This window comes from Polypterus senegalus, chromosome 3, assembly GCF_016835505.1.
Source record: "Polypterus senegalus isolate Bchr_013 chromosome 3, ASM1683550v1, whole genome shotgun sequence".
Classification (NCBI taxonomy): Eukaryota; Metazoa; Chordata; class Cladistia; order Polypteriformes; family Polypteridae; genus Polypterus; species Polypterus senegalus.
In genome coordinates this window covers 107,666,520-107,690,442 of record NC_053156.1, presented here as the reverse complement: position 1 = coordinate 107,690,442, position 23,923 = coordinate 107,666,520, and the positions used below count along the sequence as shown (strand labels likewise).

The 23,923-nt window shown below is 39.4% G+C and overlaps 1 protein-coding gene across 2 annotated transcripts in view; it reads right to left on the bottom strand.

The window, feature by feature from the left end:
• Positions 1 to 23,923, bottom strand: part of slc18b1 (solute carrier family 18 member B1) — a 61,284-nt gene that overhangs the window by 2,453 nt on the left and 34,908 nt on the right. For both annotated transcript variants that reach the window (XM_039747759.1, XM_039747758.1), the window contains exons 9-12: positions 14,705 to 14,796; positions 13,874 to 13,969; positions 11,996 to 12,070; positions 4,282 to 4,375 (exon numbers count right to left, since the gene is read on the bottom strand). In XM_039747759.1, the coding sequence (XP_039603693.1) occupies positions 4,282 to 4,375; positions 11,996 to 12,070; positions 13,874 to 13,969; positions 14,705 to 14,796 (357 nt within the window). The remainder of the gene's footprint in view (positions 1 to 4,281; positions 4,376 to 11,995; positions 12,071 to 13,873; positions 13,970 to 14,704; positions 14,797 to 23,923) is intronic.

Below are 23,923 nucleotides of genomic sequence, written 5' to 3'. Positions count from 1 at the left end.
GGGATGTAACACTGGTATTCTCGAGTATCAGGTACTCTTTTGGCCATGGAGAATCGTATTCTCTCTTCAGCAACACGAGATAGGATACTGTCATTTGATATGAAAAAAGTTTTGACATTTTTGATATCTTACTAATTAAAAACAATGATTACAATTATTGTCACATGGTGCAATCAGCCTATGTTTAGGATGGAAAGATTTGAATAAGAAAAGTAAGGTTTGTGTGTTGAGAAAGAACAGACAATGTAGAATACAAAAAAATCAAAAGTCTGTGTTGGTTACAAATATACATTTCTGAGACCTAAACTAAACTAAATTTTATGGGGCTGCTTCGACCATGTAGGGTCATCTGGACCAAATGGTTTAATTTCGTCACATACTATACCAATATTTGCACCAGCATGCAAAGTCTGAGCTTGCTTGCTATGAGGTCAGATAAAAATCGAGACACAACCCTCCACCCCCTACGTAAAAGTATGGATCTTACCTCAAGAAAAATGTACAGGGTGTCTCCTGACTAAGATGGGTAACTTTCAGAATTTTTTGAGTCTGGTGTGTGGACCATTGGTTGATTTGACATGGAATTGCTCAAGGTTTCTGTTACACGTTGGGTAATTAATTAGATTTTTGTCACAGCGAGTCACACATTACTAGCACATTGAGTCGCTGGGAGTGTCACCCTATGCAAGTTACAGTCATGGTTGCCCACTGTAACCATCCTAAAGTTGCTGTGATTTTCTAATTATTTAAATAAATGTTACGGCTGAAAATCATTAGAAAAGTCGTGTAGCTTGACACCAGCTTTACACAATTGCCTCACAACTTTTCATCATGGTTTTAACTCTCCTATAACACTGTAAAAGGAGGGCCACAGTGGCTGCAGGTTTTCATTCCAACCATCTTCTTCATTAGTGACCAGTTTTTGCTGCTAATTAACTTCTTTTGCTGTAGTTTTAATTAACTTGACTCAGGCCCCTCAGTTGTTACTTTTTCCTTAATTAGCAGCCAAACAATAAAGAGACACAAAACGAGCCGCCACATGACCAGCTTGCCTGTGCCCATCACACAGTATCTGAAAATAAAGAAAGGTGAAGGTCTTAGTAAGGTTGATCTCTCAGGTCACCAAAACATCTTGACGGTGTTCTTAGAAAAAACAGAAAAATCAACAGTTTTGGAAATGTCTGCTGTGGCAGAATGAGAGGAGCAACAAGCCTTGGAATTAAATACAGTAACAGGTTTAATTAACAGCAAGAATCAGCTTCCCATTAAGAGATTGGTTGGAGTGAAATTGGTTGGAGCTTGAAATCCCAGTTTAGCTAGTCATCTGTTGGCTCGTTTCACATCTCAGTCATTTAATGAAGAAATGAATCAATTCAGAGGACTGAATCCTTAAAAACATCCATCAATCCACTATCTCTTAACTACAGGGTCACGGGGGTCTGCTGGAGCCAATTCCAGTCAACACAGGGCGCAAGGCAGGAAACAAACCCCGGGCAGGGCGCCAGCCCACCAGAGGGCGCACGCACACCCACACACCAAGCACACATTAGGGATAATATAGGATTGCCAATGCACCTAACCTGCCTGTCTTTGGACTGTGGGAGGAAACACACGCAGACATGGGGAGAACAAGCAAACTCCATGCAGGGAGGACCCAGAAAGCGAACCCGGGTCTCCTAACTGTGAGGCAGCAGCGCTACCCACTGCGCCACCATTCTGCCCTCCATAAAAACATGGCTATTAAAATGAAGGGAAAAGAAGTCAATTAGCAGTGAAAACTGGTCACTGATTAGGAAAAGTGTCAGAATGAAAACTTGCAGCCACTGCTGCCATCCAGGCCCAGAGTTCGACACCACTGCGTAACGTATCACCAGATTAACTGCTTTTGGTGATCAATCAACATGATTTTACTCCAGGAACTAATATAGTGCGCTTATCAAGCACAGACTTCAGTTGCACTCAGATTATCATTTTAAACTTTTGAACAAGCAGACTTTTGCTCTGGCTCCAAAGCTTGATAAGTGTCTCCTCTGTTTATACAGTCCAAACACTTGCTTTCCTCTTGTTCTTCCCTGCTTTTGGCCATAATGCACTGCATTTTTGGTTGAGCACTCATCTGCTATCAACACTTGCACACGTAAAACCCCAAACGCACATCTTGCAACTTCCTACTATAAAACCAACCTAGTTTGATTTTGTGGCAGCAAGTTGAACAGCACTAAGACGGACTCACTGGAGGTGTTATATTAGACAGCTGACTGTCATGGGGGTTTTCTTCGACTTGCGCTTACTTTCTTACGATTATTTTGTTCAGTGTGACACCGCCTTGAAATGTTGTTCAGAAACCTGAATCAATAAAAGAGTTTTTCCTGTAGACTGACAGAATTACAAGCAGATAACACCATGTTATACATATCAAAATGTAATTGCTAATCCATTTTCAATAATAAATACTTTTAAATGAATGTGGATTATACTGTACATTCAAATTGTTCACTAAGAGACTAGAAAAAACAAATACAGTGCACTGTAATTTAACCTCTTATGCCCAAAGGGGCTTTTGGCATTATTGCACCTAAATTACATACCCGAAAATTAACAGCTATTCTTCTGCTTATGTAATAAAATAGTTGCAAATGGCTGAAGAGTAGTGAGGACAACACTCCAAATTTTCAAAATGTCTGACTGACATTTTTGCCAGGTAGGGACACGGGGGCCTGAATTGGATGTAACACCTGCTGCTTACACTCGGCCCATCTCTCCTGCTGGCGGTTCTGGCAGCAGTGCTGCAATGTTAACTGTGTGCTGCATCTGTTTTTGAGCTGCAGTGCAGGTGTTATCAGAGGACAAAGCTCATCGATTGTATTTAATTGCTTAGTGGCACACCAGCACCCATTGCTTCATGGCGGTCTCCATTCCTCCAAACCATTCGATCGTTGATCGTGTGTTATTTCCTCGTGCCGCTTTATGCTTCACGGGATACCCCAACCCCCAGATTGTCAATTGAGTGTCTAAGCTTCACGAAGGACACATTGACACGATTATGTAGATTATAAAGGTAAATCGCTCAATTCATATTTAGATTTTATGAACCGAGTTAAAAGCGTATTTTTCTGAGATCAAATTGTTCACCTGCAGCATTGTATGTGGATCAACTTGTGGTTCAAAAAATTATAAATTTGACGTCTTCATCTTCACATGTGATATTCATTTTGTAGGTGTGTGGGGTATAGAAAAGGCTGGGATCTACTGCAGCAGTGGTAGGTTATGGGGGATGAAACAATGCTTTTCGTGGCAGCCCTGAGCACAAGACAGGGACCCCAGAGCTAGTCACAGACAAGACATGCCCCAAAACCAGTGCTGCTCTGCCACTTTTGGGCTGAAGGCGGCCAATACTGGGTTGCGAGCGCAAGAGATTTGTTCACAGTATGATCCCCTCCCCTATTTCCACCGAAGGGATCGTCAGAGCGATGACAAATTTTTTTATGCTGCTTCTAATCACACTCACTTTAACCTCCCCAAAGGAAACTCTTGATTTTATTTTCCGTTTGTAATTGTGCTCATTTCTTTATGTGGGTCCATCAGTGGTCTTTACTAGGTAAAACTGAGTCTTATGGCCATAAAGGTTGTGAAACAGTTGACCTACACCATTCATACAGGGGTCAATGTAGAGTGTCCAACCAACCTAAACTGCACATGTTTGGCATACTCTGAAAAAGTCCACGAAGTTAAACCAAATTACTGGTGTCTCTATTTTTACAGCGATATGTAATGTTTGGGGGTGTCAGGGTTGGGTTGATGCAATTGTGATTAGAAACACAATATAAAATATCACATGCCGCTGTTGATCCTTCTGGTGGTGGGGGGCCAGGGAGGATATTTATATTTCAGTAGCTGAAACAGCTTTTTATTTCTCATGTGCTCATGATTCAGCAACGTGAGTGGCGTGATACAGAGACATTTGATCGGAGGGAATGTCTCCATGTGAATCTTTGAGAGGCGCAAGTACCGCCTAACATTACTCACAGTTATGCTAAGAAACACTGTCTATACTCCTGTGTTAAAACTGAAAGAGCACTGCTCAGAAAACGAACAGTGCAGCAGACAGCGTCTGGGTCTTCAGATTCCATAAAACATTGCATTCTGTAACTTTTCCAGGACTTCCCGAAGAAGACAACGCTATTTCCCTAGTACAAACTTAAGGTCTTATTGCAGGCCAATGAAACAAATTCCACAATGCAGTGTGATAAAGATGACTTGAACAAATTTTGGCACACTTACCGATATAAAAATAAGACCTCCATGAGCAGCTGCAGCCCACTCAAAACTGAACTTTTCAACCAGAAATCCTCCAACAGTTGGGCCAAAGAAAGTCCTATGTCAAAATAAAAATGTTGTTTGTAAGAAACATGTTTTTCTTTGTGTGAATATATAGAGAGCAATGTTCTGCTGTTTCAGATAAAAAAAAGGACAATAACCTCATGTTTAGCTAACATTATTGAAATATTTAATACGTCTGTATGCTGTTAATTAGTAGAAACCTCTTGAACTTTTTACACTGCCAACTTCATTCAACCTTTCTAGCCGATGCAGCAGGACAACAAAGCAGAACATTCAGAAGGGCTATCCTAAGAACCACAGCTCCTCTAAATAAACACGACTGCTGATTGCACTTTTAACCTGCCAGACAGCCTTCATGAATCATGGCGTCAGTGTTTACTTTTAATTTTCTTTAAGCTGTGAGTGCCGTTTCCGATTCTGAATTTTGTTACTTACTGACATTTCCTGTAATGTTAATTTATTAATTTTTGTCTTGATGGAACACTTCTACAGAATGTCCCACAAAGAAAGTCAACTCAGTTTTTTGGGCCATATTTTTCCAGCATAAAGGCATTACCCTTTCATAAAGTGAATGTCAGTTCTAAAATGACTCTAGTTCTAAGAATGCGACTCAGAAGCTCAAACATGATTCTTGAAGGTGAAATGACTATTTCCATGTCAATAATTTTATGGTAGATGTTAAGAACTTGTGTTCATTTATATGTATTCTTGGTACTGTGAAGATGTTCAAGAGGCTGGACCAGGACTGTGTTAGTCCTCTTTTGAAAGACTGATTGGGCCCACATCAGTTTGCTTATTGGACAATGATTGGATTGGATGATGCAGTTATCTGTCTTCTCCAAAACATTTATGGCAGCACTGTGAGAATTGTGTTTTTCTCCAGTGCCTTCAATTCCATCAAGCCATCCCTGTTAAGCGGTAAGCTCAGAAAGAAGCAGGTGGATGAACTTATGGTGTCCTGGGTAATGGAGTGTCTGTCTGGGAGGCTCATGGACTTTGTCTTTGATGTAGATGTGAGCAACACCAGAGTCCCGCAAGGAACAGTCTTTACTCCTTTTCTGTTCGTGCTGTAAACCTGGGATGATAAATATAACACCAAGTCATGTCACTTGTAGAAATTCTATGAGGATTCTGCACTAATGGGATGTATTGACAAAGAGGATTAAACAGGGCACAGGAGTCAGGTGGTGCAAAGAGAACTGTCAGCAGCCCTGTGTCACCAAAGCCAACCAACTGGTAATAGACTTTCACTGCAAAAAGGAGCTTCTACTCATGGTCGATTTTCTGGAAGTGGATGTGGTGGTAGTACACTGCTACAAATACCAGTTGGGGGCCACATAATTGACAGGCTGGACCAGTCTCATCACACAGAGGAATTCAATAAGAAAGGTCAGAACAGACTCTCTTTTCTTAGAAGACTACATTGCTTTAATGTAGGCAGTGCCATCCTTTCATTATTCTACAACTCTAAAATGGCCAATGCGAGAGGCCTATTGATTTGACAAGCTAATTAAGAAAGCAGGCTCAGTCTCACTTGAGGGAGTAACATATGATAGAATGAAGACAAAACTAAGTGTTATTATGAACAATGCTGCACATTTTTTGAATGACACACTAACACCGAGGACTCTCAACAAATGAATTATTCTGCAGAAGTGTGCCATGAGATGCTACTGAGGCTCCTTCTTATCTACGGCAATACACATTTATAGCACCTCACTGCAACAGCTCTTTGATCATTAGCCAAGTCAAAAGTTTACCTTCTTCTTTGTAATTCTTGTGTGTGTTTGGGAGAAGTTGTTGTTTGTTATTATTAGTGAAAAAAAAATTATAAATCTTATTACACCTTATTAACAAGAGTCTTATTATGGCTTTTTGTACTTGTATTTCTTTCTTTTATTTAGTGTTTTTTAAAAAATATTTCTGATTTTGTATCTCTTATTGTGCCGATTTTATCCTGGTGATTTTATTTATTGTATTACCCGAAACATTTTGAAACTTTATTTATACAGCACTTAATCAAACACAAACAAACATTACTATTATGTCCCTCTTTAGCATAACCTGTGCCTAAAGCCAAAAATATGAATGCAATGTGATTGGTAGTATTGGCTACTGATCTACAGGGAAAGGGAGTGCTTAATTTTAGTTTGGTAAAATTAAATGAACGTTTTAAAAAAATAAAACCATACATGAAGAAATATAGCTCTTCTCAGCTAAGCTATCCGATAATGAATCATATTTTCAAGGAGAAACTACAGGAGAAACAAGTGTGCATTCTCACTCCAAAGTTATCATGTTTGTTTAAATATTTTTTACATATTATTTTTATATATATTTACACCAACATACACAAGCCTTGGCCCTCTTATTACACATGCCATCATTTTCAGTGTGCTATCTGTATAAATGTGTGGATCAGGTATAAATCACAAGTATGTAAAAGTATAAATAATTGAAAATACGGTTGAATTTGAAAAGAAAAAAAAATTTAATTGTCTTTTAAATGTGCAGTATAAATATCGCCTAAAAGGGTAATAGTTTGTTAAGAATCAGCAACAGTCTTATTAATATTGCAGGATTTTAATCACAAAGCAGAATTCACTCAAATTCCATCTTTATGTTTAAGGTAAACACTATACACTGTCACAGATGTCTGGGATTGCTGGAAGGTGGCATTAATAGCTTCCGGGCCACGAGGGGGCAACCTTCCTGGACTAAGAGAGGACCACGGGAGAGGAACAAGGACATTCCAACTCATTGGGACCCGTGGCCACCGCCAGGGGGCGCCTTAAGCATCAGGGAACCCGGGAAACAGTTACTTCCGCCACACTCAGCAAGATGGCGGAAGAACCTGCCAAGGACGCCCGGAGTGCTTCCGTGGCAAAAGGCAGCACTTCCGCCACACCAAGAAGTGCTGCCAGAAGGACGTCATCAGCCACCCAGAGCACATCCGGGCAGGAATAAAAGGGGCCGCCTTCCTACAGTCGGGGAGCTTGAGTCGTGAGTGGAAGCAGGACGAAGCTCCCAGAGGTGGGGCAGCGAAGGACTGAAAAAGAGAAGCCTAATTGTGGTGATTATTTGCTGTGTGCATTGTGTGTGGTGTTTGGGACTGTAAACCTGAGTTTATTGATGCAAAATAAACGTGTGCATTTTATAAAGATGTGGCTTCCGACTGGTGGTGTCCGGGCAATTCACACAGCACGCATTGCCAAAGTAAAGTATTTTCCCTCTCTGACTTTTAGCATAATTGTGATTTTTTTCTGTGAATTTCATTTTGATATTTTTGTGGCTTATAGTCATTTATTAAGGCCACCATGTGAAAATTTAAAAACTCAAATGTTTGATATTCAAGCTCTGCAAGTGTGAAACAGACTTGGCTCTGCCCAGCTGTGTGAGTGCTTTGGGTAACAGTCAGCCTTACTCATAATAAACTTGGCACACTTTCACCCATACAGTATGATATAGGCATATCATGCAGAGATCACAAAAAACAAAACTCTAGAATATTATATGGGCATTTGCACGTCTTTCCCATTTGCCAAGGTCATTACAGGCTAGTAGGACACAAGACAAGACAGACAAAAACAATTTGAATGATCCTCAATGGCAGTGGAAATTTATAAGCAGACAAGGCAAAAGAAACACCATACAAATGCTCACACCAATGGCCTACTATGTCGGTGCAGGTGGTGGTACTATAACTGCTTGCAGAGGTTTTGCTGTATTAGACATAACTTTAAATATTGGTCTTTGCCAAATTATTATTTTAGCATCACATACAGGGCACAGGAACCTCTGACTGACTAGTGCCAACACAACATCAATATCTGAGGCCATGCTGCCCATTTAAGGGAAAGGTTAAAGATGAATGGGAAATACACGGTTGTGACACACATTGAGAACTGGCACTGTGTTGCCTCTTCTTCTGCCTCAGACTCCTGGCTTTTTGTGGCTACTTAGAGCTTGGGGTACAGGGACACCAGGAGCTGCCAGAGGTAGTTCCAGACTAGGGTTGCTGTAGCCAAACAGAAGCCACTCCTAATCCTGGAAGTAACTCCTAGATATGGATTCAAATTTTCCTTATTATTGAAGTACAAGTAAGTCTGGAATATAGAAGACAGTTGGACTGGAAGCTCACTGGTGGGAGGGAGAGGCCATGTAAAAAGAGAGAGATGTGAAGTGAACAGGGAGTTTTTGGTGTTGTTAGAAAGGTAGGCAACTGAACAAACCACCCCATGGGACAGACAAGGGTTCAAGTTTGTAGTAGGAAGGCACAAAGAGGGCAGGGGCAGGATTCTTGTTTTTTCTGTCTGTGCTTTTTTATTATCCCTTTATATATCCCTCCAATGTGTGTTTAATAATAAATGTGCCAGTTTTAGATATTTGTGACTCCATGCCATTTCCCAGAAGTGGACAGAGGACATGACAGCACAATTACATGTTACTATATATGTACAGTGCATCCGGAAAGTATTCACATCACATCACTTTTTCCACATTTTGTTATGTTACAGCCTTATTCCAAAATTCATTAAATTCATTTTTTCTTCAGAATTCTACACACAACACCCCATAATGACAATGTGAAAAAAGTTTACTTAAGGTTTTTGCAAATTTATTAAAAATAAAAAAACTGAGAAATCACATGTACATAAGTATTCACAGCCTTTGCTCAATACTTTGTCGATGCACCTTTGACAGCAATTACAGCCTCAAGTCTTTTTGAATATGATGTCACAAGCTTGGCACACCTATCCTTGGCCAGTTTCGCCCATTCCTCTTTGCAGAACCTCTCAAGCTCCATCAGATTGGATGGGAAGCGTCGGTGCACAACCATTTTAAGATCTCTCCAGAGATGTTCAATCAGATTCAAGTTTGGGCTCTGGCTGGGAGTTATCCTGAAGCCACTCCTTTGATATCTTGGCTGTGTGCTTAGGGTCGTTGACCTGCTGAAAGATGAACCGTCGCCCCAGTCTGAGGTCAAGAGCGCTCTGGAGCAGGTTTTCATCCAGGATGTCTCTGTACATTGCTGCAGTCATCTTTCCCTTTATCCTGACTAGTCTCCCAGTTCCTGCCGCTGAAAAACATCCCCACAGCATGATGCTGCCACCACCATGCTTCACTGTAGGGGTGGTATTGGCCTGGTGATGAGCGGTTCCTGGTTTCCTCCAAACGTGACGCCTGGCATTCACACCAAAGAGTTCAATCTTTGTCTCATCAGACCAGAGAATTTTGTTTCTCATGGTCTGAGAGTCCTTCAGGTGCCTTTTGGCAAACTCCAGGCGGGCTGCCATGTGCCTTTTACTAAGGAGTGGCTTCTGTCTGGCCACTCTACCATACAGGCCTGATTGGTGGATTGCTGCAGAGATGGTTGTCCTTCTGGAAGGTTATCCTCTCTCCACAGAGGACCTCTGGAGCTCTGACAGTGTGACCATCGGGTTCTTGGTCACCTCCCTGACTAAGGCCCTTCTCCCCCCATTTGCCTCAGTTTAGATGGCCGGCCAGCTCTAAGAAGAGTCCTGGTGGTTTCGAACTTCTTCCACTTATGGATGATAGAGGCCACTGTGCTCATTGGGACCTTCAAAGCAGCAGAAATTTTTCTGTAACCTTCCCCAAATTTGTGCCTCGAGACAATCCTGTCTCAGAGGTCTACAGACAATTCCTTTGACTTCATGCTTGGTTTGTGACATGAACTATCAACTGTGGGACCTTCTATAGACAGGTGTGTGCCTTTCCAAATCATGTCCAATCAACTGAATTTACCACAGGTGGACTCCAATTAAGCTGCAGAAACATCTCAAGGATGATCAGGGGAAACAGGATGCACCTGAGCTCAATTTGGAACTTCATGGCAAAGGCTGTGAATACTTATGTACATGTGCTTTCTCAATTTTTTTTATTTTTAATAAATTTGCAAAAATCTCAAGTAAACGTTTTTCACGTTGTCATTATGGGGTGATATGTGTAGAATTCTGACGTAAAAAATGAATTTTATCCATTTTGAAATAAGGCTGTAACATAACAAAATGTGGAAAAAGTGATGCGCTATGAATACTTTCTGGATGCACTGTATAATTAGCCATTTCCGCGTCTTTGCCCGCGTATTAGTGAAACAGGACAGTGAGGAGGGCCCCACCCAGCTCTCTACTTCTGACGTCACTCTTCTCCCTCCTCTTGGCCAACAGCCTCCGTCTCAGATTAGCATAAATATATCACTCCTGCAAGTGAACTATGATTCTTAGCGTAATGACAGAAGTCGCAATATCAACCAGAATGTTCAAGCAAATTACAGAAAAAAAAAGATCTAAACCTGTTAAGTAGTTCTCTAGTTCGCTAACTAAGCAAGGTTAAGGTTATGCCCTGAGGCGTAAATCGGTACCGCAAGCGAACTATGATACTTAGCGTGATGAGAAAGTCACAAAATCAACGGAATGTTCAAGCAAATTATAGAAAAAAACCCAATCTAAATCCGTCAAGCAGATCTCTCGTGCAAAGCGGACAGACATACAAACGGGTCTTAAAAACTATAAGAAATTTTGCACTTGGACCACAAAATTTTCATTTCTTAGCGAGCACCTATGGGCCAAGGGTAACCTACATTCCAAATTTCAAGTCCTCATGGTTTGGGAGATTTCGTGATGAGTGAGTCAGTGGTATTTCGCTTTTATATATACATAGATTGAAGGGGTTTTCCTTTGCTTTTTGATACAATTGTGCTTTAAGTACAGTATAGTGATTTTTAATTAATAATCTACACTGCAATGGACTTATTTATGAAACTGCACTTTTCAGAATAATCTGATCTGAACCAATTCTAGAGAAGATGTTATTACTCCTGCCTTTACACTGTTGCTGAAGCTTAGTTGAGACATGGAGTGAGACAATGACTTCATATCAGAATGATTAGATTAAAATAAGATATTTAATAAAATGGGACATTCAATCTAATGTGGCAGGACCTAAAATAATTTAGGACTAAAAACCCTATAAATGTCACTGAGATGAGGTGGCTCTGCCTGAGGAATTTGGGAAAATCTCTCCACAGTGGTAAAGCAAACCGATGCAAGATGATGTTGTTTGACAAAAGGGGTCAACTGCGTTTTCACATGGAATTTCTTTAAAAAATGAAGAAATATCAAAATGCTCTGTTGCTTGGTGAAGCCTGGGTACCTTTTACCAAGTAGCAGAATTTTCCTAAAGATCTTAAGACATTAATTGTCAAAAGCAAATCTGAATACAAAAAGTCAGACATGGGCAAATACTTTTCATGGCCCTGGATGTGTTTATTTTACACACAGTAAAATATAAAGAACTTGTGCTTACTTATTCATTGTCACTCACTAACCAACAAATTAGTGTTTCTTTATTGTCCATAATTTAACAGAGGTACAAATCTGTCCAGCATATCTGTGTGTAAATTAACCATATACAATATTTCAGTATGGTAAAAAAAACTGAAAAAAACAATTCTTTGTGGTTAAAAACAAGCACCTGGTCACACTAAAGCTTACAAACACTATAGGAGTTTGATACCATTGATGAAGGGCTTCATCCTGTTCTTCTAATTAAGGAACTGGTAGAAAATCACTGCTTAAGATATAGGCTATAATTTAGACGACTTCTAAAAAATTGACATAATCACAAGACTTACCCAAAAGACCATACTCCACCATACAGACCAGATACAAGGCCCAGAGTGCTTAAGTCATCTGGAAATCCATTTTCACTGTAAAAAAACATCCAATCATTTATAATATACAATATATAGGCAAATTCAAAGTAAGAAATGATTCTCTTACAAAAATCTAATATCATATAATATATGAGTGCCTTGGAGTTGGAGAATGTGGCTTAACTTTACTTTCACACTTCCTGTGCATGAAGGCTGACATGTCAAGTCTAGTGTTATACAAGTCGGTGAGCACATCACATTTATAGACTGTACTTGCTGGACCTTGTTGTCTTGAGGATATCTGATTACATGACCAGGAATTGCAGGGGATGACAGATTACATGACTCCCTCGCGTATTATCAGCACTATTATTTACTTCCTATTGACCTGCAGAAGTATTGCAAGCTAGACACATTTTGGCAGCCAATTAACATGGAGCACGTCAGATTTAGAATAGAAGCAGCAGGTGAAAGTAAACAAACAACATGGAGGACAACCAGGGAGTACCCATTGCTGTCATTACTGTCTGTGCTTTGCTTTGTAACTAGAAGGATAAAAGAAGAGGATATGTTGCAAAGTCTGGAGAAGACCCCATTTGTTTGGCCATGGACAATAGAATAGGGTTACTGGCACTGTACTTGCGACTGGCAGTCAAATCTCACACACCCAGTATCCTGTTTCTCTGACTTGTGGCAGTAATAGGAAGCTTAAAGGAATAAAAGTCTCTGGTGACCAGTGATGGACAACAGAAAATTACATCAAAACAACAACAAAAATACAAATTTTAAGTGACATGATTTTATTTAAAAATAACCTAAAAAGTAAAAAATAATTTTTTTTCTTCTACTAAGATTTTGTTGGTCATATGTGACTAAAAGTTAGAGTGGGGAAATCCCATAAAAGAATGAATTTAATTCAATTAAAATGCATAGATTTGTTAAAGTGAAATTTCTAGCTTAACTATGGAAAGAAAATTATATATTATATAAAACTTGATCAAAGTATGTACGATAATGGTTATAAGTGGAGAATTTTTCAAATTGTAAGTTTGGAATCATTTAAGGAATGTACACATTTTAATTGAATTAAATGAATTCCTTTATGTGTTTGGGTCACTGTAAGTATACAACTAGATGATTTCAAGCATGGATTATGCAACACAATTAATGCGAGATTTTTTTTCCCATGGACGTTCTGATACGGTTTGCTGTTGTCCAGCATTTGGTCACCTTAGAGTTCTGTTCTGTCAGAAACTTTATTTTCTTTGATCTGCATGAAAACTTGAAAGAAATTTTCTCGGTCCTCACTACAAACTACATTTGCTGAGTAACATGCCAAAAATGTTTTTGGGTGGATTATTCTGTAACTTTGTTGGTATGAACTTAAGATATTTTAGAGAATACTCATTACTGTTGCTAAATAGATACCTCTTTTTGTTTAATCTCTTACTCAAGTGAAAAAATGTACAAATTTGTTTAAAAATACATGTATCTTTAAATATTTATAGATCTTACTACAAATATTACAGCATAACTTTATAAACTCACTTACTAAAAACAGTAATTAAAAAAATTTATCAGTCAGGCATATCTAATATTAAATAAAATTCACAGTAAATCTTCAGTAAACAAAGCAGTTGTAATTGATTTTCTTTGTTAGGCTGTGGAAAGGCACCACTTACTGTTGTTCTAGTCTCTCGCCACTTGCAGCAGACAACACACCTCCAAAACAGAAAGAGCGCCATGCAATTTTAGTGCTATTTCAGAATGTTGTCATATGACATAAGCAGCACCATATAATCCCTTTTGCAGTGAATACAATAAAAACTTTCAGATGTTTTCATTCAAGATACTTACTACGCACACTTGACGACTTCTGGAAGGGTAGGGATGCAAGTCATACCAATGGAAAACCCTGTGAGGGCCAGCATGAAGACAAACAACCATAGCTGGCTGAAATATAAAATGCATACAAAAAAGCAGACTTAACCTGTCAGCAATGTTTAGAACAAACATATTTTTCAATTCAAATTATGACTGCTGGCCCATAACCACCCTTATTATAGACATGATGAATAAACAAGGCACAAGTTAAAAACCCTTCATCTGGCATAGTATTTAATAGCCACATTCTCAGGGGTGTACAATCACCGTACTCCTGTGAATGAAGCTACAATATCTTAGTAGGAGTTGACCCTTAATATATTAGCAATAACCTCTCATCTAATAAATTAAAAGTTCCCATGTGTTATAAATTATTTTCCATGTTTATGGCAGTTGTTTTTATTAGATATATTACATCCTAATGAAAAAGTGAACAATATATATAAACTTGCCGAATTAGAGGAATATTATTCCAGATTAAATAAGAAAAAAAAAAAGTATTTTTCCGTATTAATTATCCATCAGTACAGAAGGGTAATTTGCAAAAACATTACTGGACTATGTAACATGGTCTTGATGGCCATACTGTATACTGTAATTTGGTCTTGAGGAATTGCTACTTTACTACCAGGGCAGTCTTCATGAAAAATAAATGGGACAGTTTATTTCTTTCTGTCACTTCCCAACTGGTCTTGCCAGTGTAAAGAGAACTAAACCCTACCTAATGTCATGTAAGGAAAACTACCACAGAATAAACTCATTTCCGAAGTGTGATGAGATAGATTCCATCCACTTATACACAACCTTTTTAAATGAAGAAATGGAGCAGGTCCCAGAAAGCAATAGCCAAGTGCTGCTGTGATGCCACCAATCACCATAAGCCATCTTCTAGTATTCTGTAAAGAAAGATTTACATGACCTTAACACATTCATTCATGTTCCTTTCAGGGCAGCTGAAGCATAACTAGGTTGCCATGCTTAGGGAGGTAGTCTATTACACAAAGCACAGCGTCTCAAGCATGGTAGAAGAGAATAACTCCGCATTTTTTCCACTGAATAATAATAGGATTTGCTAAGTGTAAAATTAAAAAAAGTTAAATAATTCAATGTATTATTATTTACATCAATCCATTCATTTTCTAATCCACTTGTCCAGATCAGAATCACCAGGCGTGGGGCAATGATGGTTGCAAGTTCAGACAGGGTGCCGGGCTTTTATATAGCCTATTGACAGACAGACAGACAGACAGACAGATAGACAGATAGATAGATGGATTCTCCATGATTGACAGGAGCCTCCTCAGTGCCCTTCACTCTACCACGGATGTCAAACTGTCCAGCTCCATGCCTACAACAGAGCCTGCCTTCCTCACCAGTTTGTCCAGGCGTGAGGCGTCCCTCTTCATGCTGCCTCCCCAACACACCACCGTGTAGAAGAGGGCACTCGCCACAACCGTGTGATAGAACATCTGCAGCATCTTATTGCAGATGTTGAAGGACGTCAGCCTTCTAAGGAAGTATAGTCGGCTCTGTCCTCTCTTACACAGAACATCAGCATGGCAGTCCAGTCCAATTTATCATGAAGCTGCACTCACAGGTATTTATAGGTCTGCTCCCTCTGTACACAGTCACCTCTGATAATCACAGGGTCCGGGAAGGGCCTGGGCCTCCTAAAATCCACCACCAGCTCCGTGGTTTTGCTGGTGTTCAGTTGTAGGTGGTTTGAATCGCACCATTTAACAAAGTCTTTGATTAGGTTCCTATACTCCTCCTCCTGCCCACTCCTGATGCAGTCCACGATAGCATTGTCGTCAGCGAACCTTTGCACGTGGCAGGACTCTGAGTTGTATTGGAAGTTCGACGTATATTGGCTGAACAGGACCAGAGAAAGTACAGTCCCCTGCGGCTCGCCTGTGCTGCTGACCACAATGTCAGACCTGCAGTTCCCAAGACGCACATACTGAGGTCTATCTGTATGATAGTTCACGATCCATGCCAACAGGTATGAATCTACTCCCATCTCTGTCAGCTTGTCCCTAAGGAGCAGAGGTTGGATGGTGTTGAAGGCGCTAGAGAAGTCCAGGAACATAGTTCTTACTGCACCACACCCACACTATATACCCACACTTCCTCTTACAGCGATAAATCAGAGTCACCAATTAATGTGACCTGCACAGGTTAGGATGTTAGGATGAGAAAAACAGAAAAGGCACAGAAAAATGAACAGTAGGAGACAGTGCAGTGCAGATGCAATGCAGTGCAATGAGCCCAGAGCAACTGAGCTGTGACGCAGTGGTGACACATTTGTTGCACAGGAACAGATGCTTCGTGCCATTCAATAAATGAAAAAGCATGATTGAAAAAAATAAAGCTGTAAGAAGATTAATATGTATTTTGATCATCATGACCTTCTTTCATCATTTGAGGTTTATCCCTTATGCCCCAGGTTAATATGCTAAAAATATATTGTGATTTGTAAAATAATTTTTCTGAGACAGTCATTTTCAGAGAAGTCAAAGTTGATTAGAAAAAATTAAAAGACAGTGCACAGACAGCATTATTTTGAAATGGTACTTCATAATTTTCTAAGCAGTCTAAAGAAATCTGGGTTCTACGTAAAGTTGTGTATTAACAAACATCTGTATTAAATGTAGTTATCTCTGTTGAGCAAAATGTAATGGCGATATTTGATGAAAATCCATAGGCTTCTTGCATTTCAGCATGCTAACAACTTTGCCAAGTTTTATTACAATTAAGTGGTTCATTTTTTGTGTTACTGTGTCCATAGACTGACGTCCACAACACACAGACAAACATCACTCTGAAAGTAATCATGCCGAAAATACAGTATGTAAATCTACTAAACAAAGTCAGAATTTTGACTCCACAATACTTTCCATATATAATGTATTGAACAAAATGGTAATTCCAAAGGGTTCATAGACCTCTTCTTGTTACCGCATATGCACAAAACCCTATGGAAAAACACATTACACCTGCCAGTTAAATTATGGAGTCTCATATATCACTGGAAAAAAACACTACATTTCCAAAGTGAAAATAAAATCTTACAAATATTTTCAAAATATATAAATGCTTTAGTATTCAGCAGACAGTACAGCAACATGTTTAGGATAGACATACTAGCAGTGCACATATAGATATTGTAATTTTTGTATAATGTAATTTGCAAAGTTGCTCATACTTCCACACACTGAATGTGGATGAGGAGCAATTCTTGTTTAAACTGAGACCCAGGAGTTGACCGGGCCACAGCATAACATTGACACGTCTTGCTTGTCAGCCCCTCCAAAATGGATTTAGCTGTAGGCTTTGTGTCAGTGACCTGTGTAAGGTGAACCTTAACCCAAATCATGTTGTCCTACAGACTAAAACATACTTTTCCTCAGAATGGATCTGAATTTCTGCTGTTCCTGTTTTTCATTTTGTCTTAACAAGTTTTCCATGCTTGACCATAGGGTAGCATCCCATAGAATGAGGTCTCCACCACCACGCTAAAAGGTAGTGACAGAGTACTCAAGTTGTATGCTGCTTCTCATTGCTCAAAAACTTCAACTGTGTCTAAGACAGGATCACAGCTGGCAAGGAGAAAATTAGATAAGAAAACAAGCATCCAAGCAAAGATAAAGTAAATCTATCATAAACAAATATCTAAGGGACTAACAAGTAAAATAAGAAAAGCGCAACAATACAAAAAGATGCCTATTCATTATACTGTATGTGCCAGACAGCAACATTAAAAAAGGACTAGCAAGCTTGTTTCTTCAGCATGGCCCAGGACACTTCATTTACTTTTATTTGATATCAACGTTTCTACTTCTCCCACATCACTCAGTAGTTTATTAACTCTCACAACCCTTTCTTTCCATCTTAAAAGCAATTCCACTTAATTCCAAAAGATATACAAATGTATGTGAGAAATTGTGTAAATAAAATAATTCAGATGGGGCAGTTTTATTAAAGAAAATAACAAAAATCTTGGAGGTGCCCACACAGTCTTCACTGCTCAATACTAAAAAATTCCTTAGCTTAGAGTAGAACGTGCTCACAAATGTCCTTGGTTGCTCTTCCACGCACAGCATCTAGAGTCTGTTTTGTCTGTTCACTACTTGGGATTCAGCACACTAGCACATCTGAGATGATGAGCATACCATCAATTGATGTTTATCCAACAAAAAATGTTACATCAGCCATTCCATAACATTCATTCAAAAAAGCGTGTTTTTGGTTAACTGGCAATTCTTAATTGGCCCTGTGTGGTGTGTATAAGAGTGGGATGTATGGGGTGGCTCTACCCACACTGGTTTCTTGCATTTTACCGAATGTTGCCTGGAGAAACTCCTCATGATCATGAATTTTGTAATTTTAATCACAATATGCCTTTCCACATCCTTTATTCTTTCTACTCATGGAGGACTGGAATTACCTCATCGTTCTCAAACAGAGATTTGGATATAGAGGACATTCTTTAATACAATTACATATTTGGGCTTTAAATACTTCTTCATCTTTATGATTTGTTTGTTACTAGGAGCAATGGTGTCCAACAGCCGCACGCTCCAGACACAGGCATATTTAACATGGTCCAATTAAGACGCGGCACAAAAAGCTGAATGCAACGTCATTTTCTGCCTTTTATGTACACAATTTTATAGAATCTCTAGAATGTTATTTTCACTTCAGTGATGTTGAGATGTACGAGTTAATCAATGAAAGAATTTCCATGAAACAAATTATGACTTTATTTTCTAACGTAATAAAACTGAAAAAAATCCAGCTGTGGAGAATTCTTTTCAAAGCCAGTGTACAATGGAAGTACCAATTCTTGTGGTAGCATCTCCACCTTGTGGATATTTGTGTATCTGCAAGTTGTCACTGAAAAAGCTCCAACAACTAAATTAAAACATTAAGATTCTTGTTACACTGCTAAATTTCATTTTTTCAGTTTCAACTTTTTCGAGAATTCTTTGGTCTGAGGCCCATTCATTTTATATCATCTTCCACAATTTCGATCTCCGTCTCCTTTATCTTCAAGCTTGGCCTCATCCCTCTTAGCTCCAACACAGTACATCCCTATACATGGGAGTCATGCACAATTTATTTCACATTCCCAGACTATTTTCTGTCACATTGAGAAAAACGTGTTTTTTTTTTTTACTCCTCCGCTTCCTTTCTTCTCCTTTTAGTGTAACTTCACTTATCCATTTCATTTTTCTCATTTTAGCTCTTTCTGACTTTATTTGTTCCATCTTCATCTGACACACTTCTCTTCACCATAAAGCTGCTGACAGAGCTTGTTTCAATACTGCAGCAGCTCTTTTACAACTCACAGAAACGTCAGCCATGCACATCTTATCTGTAGTCTTTATTCATCAGAACTCCTTAATAGCACAATTCTCCAAACTCAATTCATTAACAGTCAAATGTCAATAAACAACTGTCTCCATTTGCCATCATAATCATTCATCTACTATCCTTCCCAATCATTCACCAAATGGCTGCAACAAATCCATATTCTGACAAGTGATTATTCAGGTGAGATGGCTTGTATGCTGTGGTGGGCTGACGCCCTGCCCAGGGTTTGTTTCCTGCTGCCTTGCACCCTGTTTTGGCTGGGATTGGCTCCAGCAGACCCCTGTGACCCTGTAGTTACGATATAGTGGGTTGGATAAAGGATGGATGGCTTGTACCAGGAGCTCTACCTATACCTACGTACAGTACACCATACCACATGCTCTTCAGAACTGGTCATCTACCTGAATCTAAGCATGTTCAGGGACGGCCAGTTCTTGGATGGGAAAACCAAACAGAAAAAGCTTTGGACGCTGGTAGAAGAGGTGTTGGCGAGGTCAGCAGGGGAAACTTATCCTGTGGTCCAAATGTGGATCCTAAATCCCCAGTGCAGTGACAGGCACAAAGTGCTGCAAAAATGGCGTTGCCCTTCAGATGAGATGTTAAAACTAAGGTCCTGATTCTCTGTGGTCATAAAGAATCTCTGGGCCTCCTTCATAAAGAGCAGGGTGTACCCCGGTGCCCTGGCTAAATTGCCCACCATGGCCTGGTCATTATGGCCCCCTAATCACCCCCTGTCTCTAATTGGCTCTCTCCCTCACCCATCCACCACCTAACAACTAATATGTGTTAAGAATGCAGACACAAAATGGCTGCTGTCACATCATCCAGGTTGAGTGCTGCATATTAGTGATAGTTGAAGTGGCTCCCCACTCCATGTAAAAGCGCTTTGGGTAGTAAGAAAAACATTATATAAATGTAAAGAATTGTTATTATTATTATGAAAATGTGTGTTGCCTGAGATAAATAAAATTAATATTGTACTTAGGACACTGAACATGTTCCAAAAAGGATGATTTTAAAGTCATCACAACACATAAAGGGAAACTTTGCATAAAAAATGATCTTGTCCGATGCGAGAGATGGACGTCTGATGTGGAGCTCTGCTAGCAGCGGTGTTATTTTTCATATTATTTGCTTATTATCCTGAGATATCCTGCATTTATTCAACCCAAGGAGACTGCTACAGTATATATGTAAGCATATATAAACATGGCCAGCAAGAAAGGGGGTCCGAAAGAAAAGAAAACTAAAGCTGCGCCCAAGCCCTAGCTCAAGATACGGCCTTTCAGAGAGAGACCTGGAACAGCTGGGCGAAAGTACAGACTCTTCGGGACAAAGGTCCGCTACATCGTCACCGGCCGAGAGTGAAAAGGGGAGCGAATGTACGATCGGGAGTGCAGATCTCGATAGCTCGCTGATCGGAGAACACCTGAAACTGGAAAGGGCCTTACAGTCTGCAATCTCAATTACTCCACGCGAGCCGGGAATAGCGGGGGCACCGGCTACAGTAGAGCCTGACGCTTCACCTACGGTACAAGAAAGCACAATTAAAATTAAACTGGAGGTGGTACTCGCTGAGATCATACAAGATATAAAGAAAACCGAGAAGGCAAATGAGAAAGCAAGGGCAAAGGCACATGAGAGGCTGAAACAAGAGTTGCTGGAATTGAAACAGGAATGGCAGCAAGCAAACGAAACGCAACGGCTGATGCTGCAACAGGCAAATAAAAGGCTGCGACAAGAAATGCAAGTGGAAATGCGACAGGTGCTGGGTAAAATGGAAACGCTTACTGATCAATTGGAGGATCTCAAGGAGACTTTCACGACTAAGACTGAATTAGCCGAAAATTCAGCTACCAGTGCTGAAGAAAAAGCAGAAAATGTCAGCTCCGAATGCAAAAAACTTGGAGACAGACTGGCTGCTTTGGAAGATGGAAGTAGAAGGTATAACGTCAGAATTGAAGGTCTGCCTGAGAATCGAGAAAGTTCAAACCCGGTGAAATTCGCTGCTGAACTTTTTTCTAAAATAATCGGGGACGACTTTAAAGCAGAATCTGAGATAGCAGATCAAACACCGTTAGACCCAGACCAAGGTCTTTTATAGTTCTTTTTGAACGATTAACATTTAAGCTAGAGGTGATGGCACTCCTCAGAAACAAGGAAGATATTACATTTGAAAATAACCACATTCGTATTTTTCCTGACTTCTCTCCAGCAACAGCTACTAAACGCGCAGCCTTCTACAACATCAAACAGTGGTTACGGCAAGCCAGTGTCAAATACAGCTTCTTGTATCCGGCAAAACTTAAAGTGGAATGGCAAGGTCATTTCTATGTCTTCGCTAGCAAGGAAGAAGCAGAAAAGGAATTAAGAAAGCTGATCCCGGGACTATTCTGATACATAATAGTGAGTCATGGCGGTTAATGATAAAGCAAGGATTAATAATCTACTGTCTGATCTATTCATTTTAAAATACAGGTTTTTATCAGCATATGTTCTCATATATTCTCATTATTACTTAGTATTACTAGGGTGCTATCTGTTTATGTTTTATTGTGCTTAATTACTTTTTCTTTCTTTTTTTTTCTTTTTCTAATTACTTCATCTCTACCCTAAACGAGACTGTTCAATATCATACCCTTGGTTTATTGTTATTGCTATTACTGCATTAAGACTTGTTATGCTTATTTTGGACACATCTTTAACACCATCACCCGGGTTTATTATCTTGGGTGTATCATCTTAATGCACTAAAATTGCTGAAGACTATATATATATTTTAAGTGCAAAATTCTTTTTTTTCCTTTTTTAAAGACTATATTGGTAACAGATATCTCTATCTTTTAACCCTAAAGCGCTGCTGCATTGGGGCTTGTTTTGCTTTGGACGTGCTCTGTCTGTCAGAGGACTGGGACTGCGTGAAGTGGGTTTTAGCCTCACTTGGGGAGGCAAAAAGGGAGGGTGGAGGGTTAAGGGGGGAGAGAAAGAGAGCAGGCTTGATCTATACCTAATCTATCCTATTAATCTTAATAATTATAACTACCAACGTAATAATAAGCTGCATGGCAACAACTCTAGGGGAAATAGGAAATTAAGGTCGAAGCTGTCTCACTTCCAGTTAAGACTATAAAATGACATCAAAAACTCAGAATCAGTGTCTCCATGACGGGACAGTTAACTTCGTAAGCTGGAATGTTAAAGGCCTGAATCACGAATTAAAGAGAAAGAAAGTACTCTCTCACCTAACAGGTCTAAACGCTAAAATAGTATTTTTACAGGAGACCCTTTTACTAAGCAAGGATCAGTTCCAGCAGCAAAAAGACTAGACTGGCCAAATGTTCCATTCTAATTTTACAAAGAAAACTAGCGGGGTGGGAATTCTCATAAATAGAACAGTACCGTTTGTAGCAACAGATGTAGTATTGGATCCTTAAGGGAGATATGTAATGGTCATGGGAGACTTATCTAACTGTAAAATGATCTTGATTAATGTTTATGCACCTAATGTTGATGATAAGGAATTTATACAAAATTTATTTGCATCCATTCCCAATCTGAACTCTCATAAAGTTATAATGGCGGGGGACTTCAATTGTGTTCTAAATCCACTTTTAGATAGGACTTCCTCCACAGGGGGAACGGCATCTAACACCGCAAAGATAATTACAAAGTTTATAACTGATGTGAAATAGAAAAATACAGATACCGAAGTATGAGATTGGAAAATAGGAATTAATGATCAGAACTGAAGTGCTAAGCAAAATGTCTATAGTGCAAGTGCAACTTCCTGTTTTTTCCTAACAGACAAAAAACCACAAGTGACCAACTGATGAACTTTAAAACCAACTGATGAACTTTAAAAATGTTGATCCAAGCAAATTGTTGTAAAGATGTAATGTCTCGAAATTCTTGTGCAACTAAAGTCATAAGACAAAGTTTTGCCCTATAAAAGATTTAGGACATCGACCTCTCGGGGCAGATGAAGGGCAGGTGTCCTAGGACTTTGCTTCTCTGTCATTTTTACCTTTGCCTGGTGTGTATTAATAAAAGATTTTTTACTAACTTTAATTATATATCTCTGTCTTTAGTCACAAAAAACGACACTAGAGAAAAAGTGTCCACACTGATCACAACTTATCAGACCCCTGGAGGTTTTTAAACCCAAATTCAAGGACATATTCTTTCTACTCCCCAGTGCATCATTGTTACTCAAGGATTGATTACTTCTTTATAGACAATAACTTCATGCCTATGATTAAATCTTGCAAATACGATGCTATTATTATTTCTGACCATGCACCTATGATCTTGGAGCTAAAATTACTAAGCCCCATACATTCACCCCGCAGATGGCGCCTCCACCTGCTTCTATTAGCTGACGAGAATTGTACAGAATTTATATCCAAACAAATCAAATTCTTTCTAGAGACAAATACATCCCTGAGATCTCTGCAGGAATACTCTGGGAAACTCTTAAGGCCTTCTTAAGAGGTCAGATTATCTCATATCTTTCCCACAGAAATAAATCGGAAGCCAAGAAAGTAGCAGAGATAAAAAGTGAAATTACTAAAATAGATGAAGAACATGCCAGACTACCAAGCGAGACTCTACATAGGAGGAGGCAGGCTCTACATTCAGAATTAAACC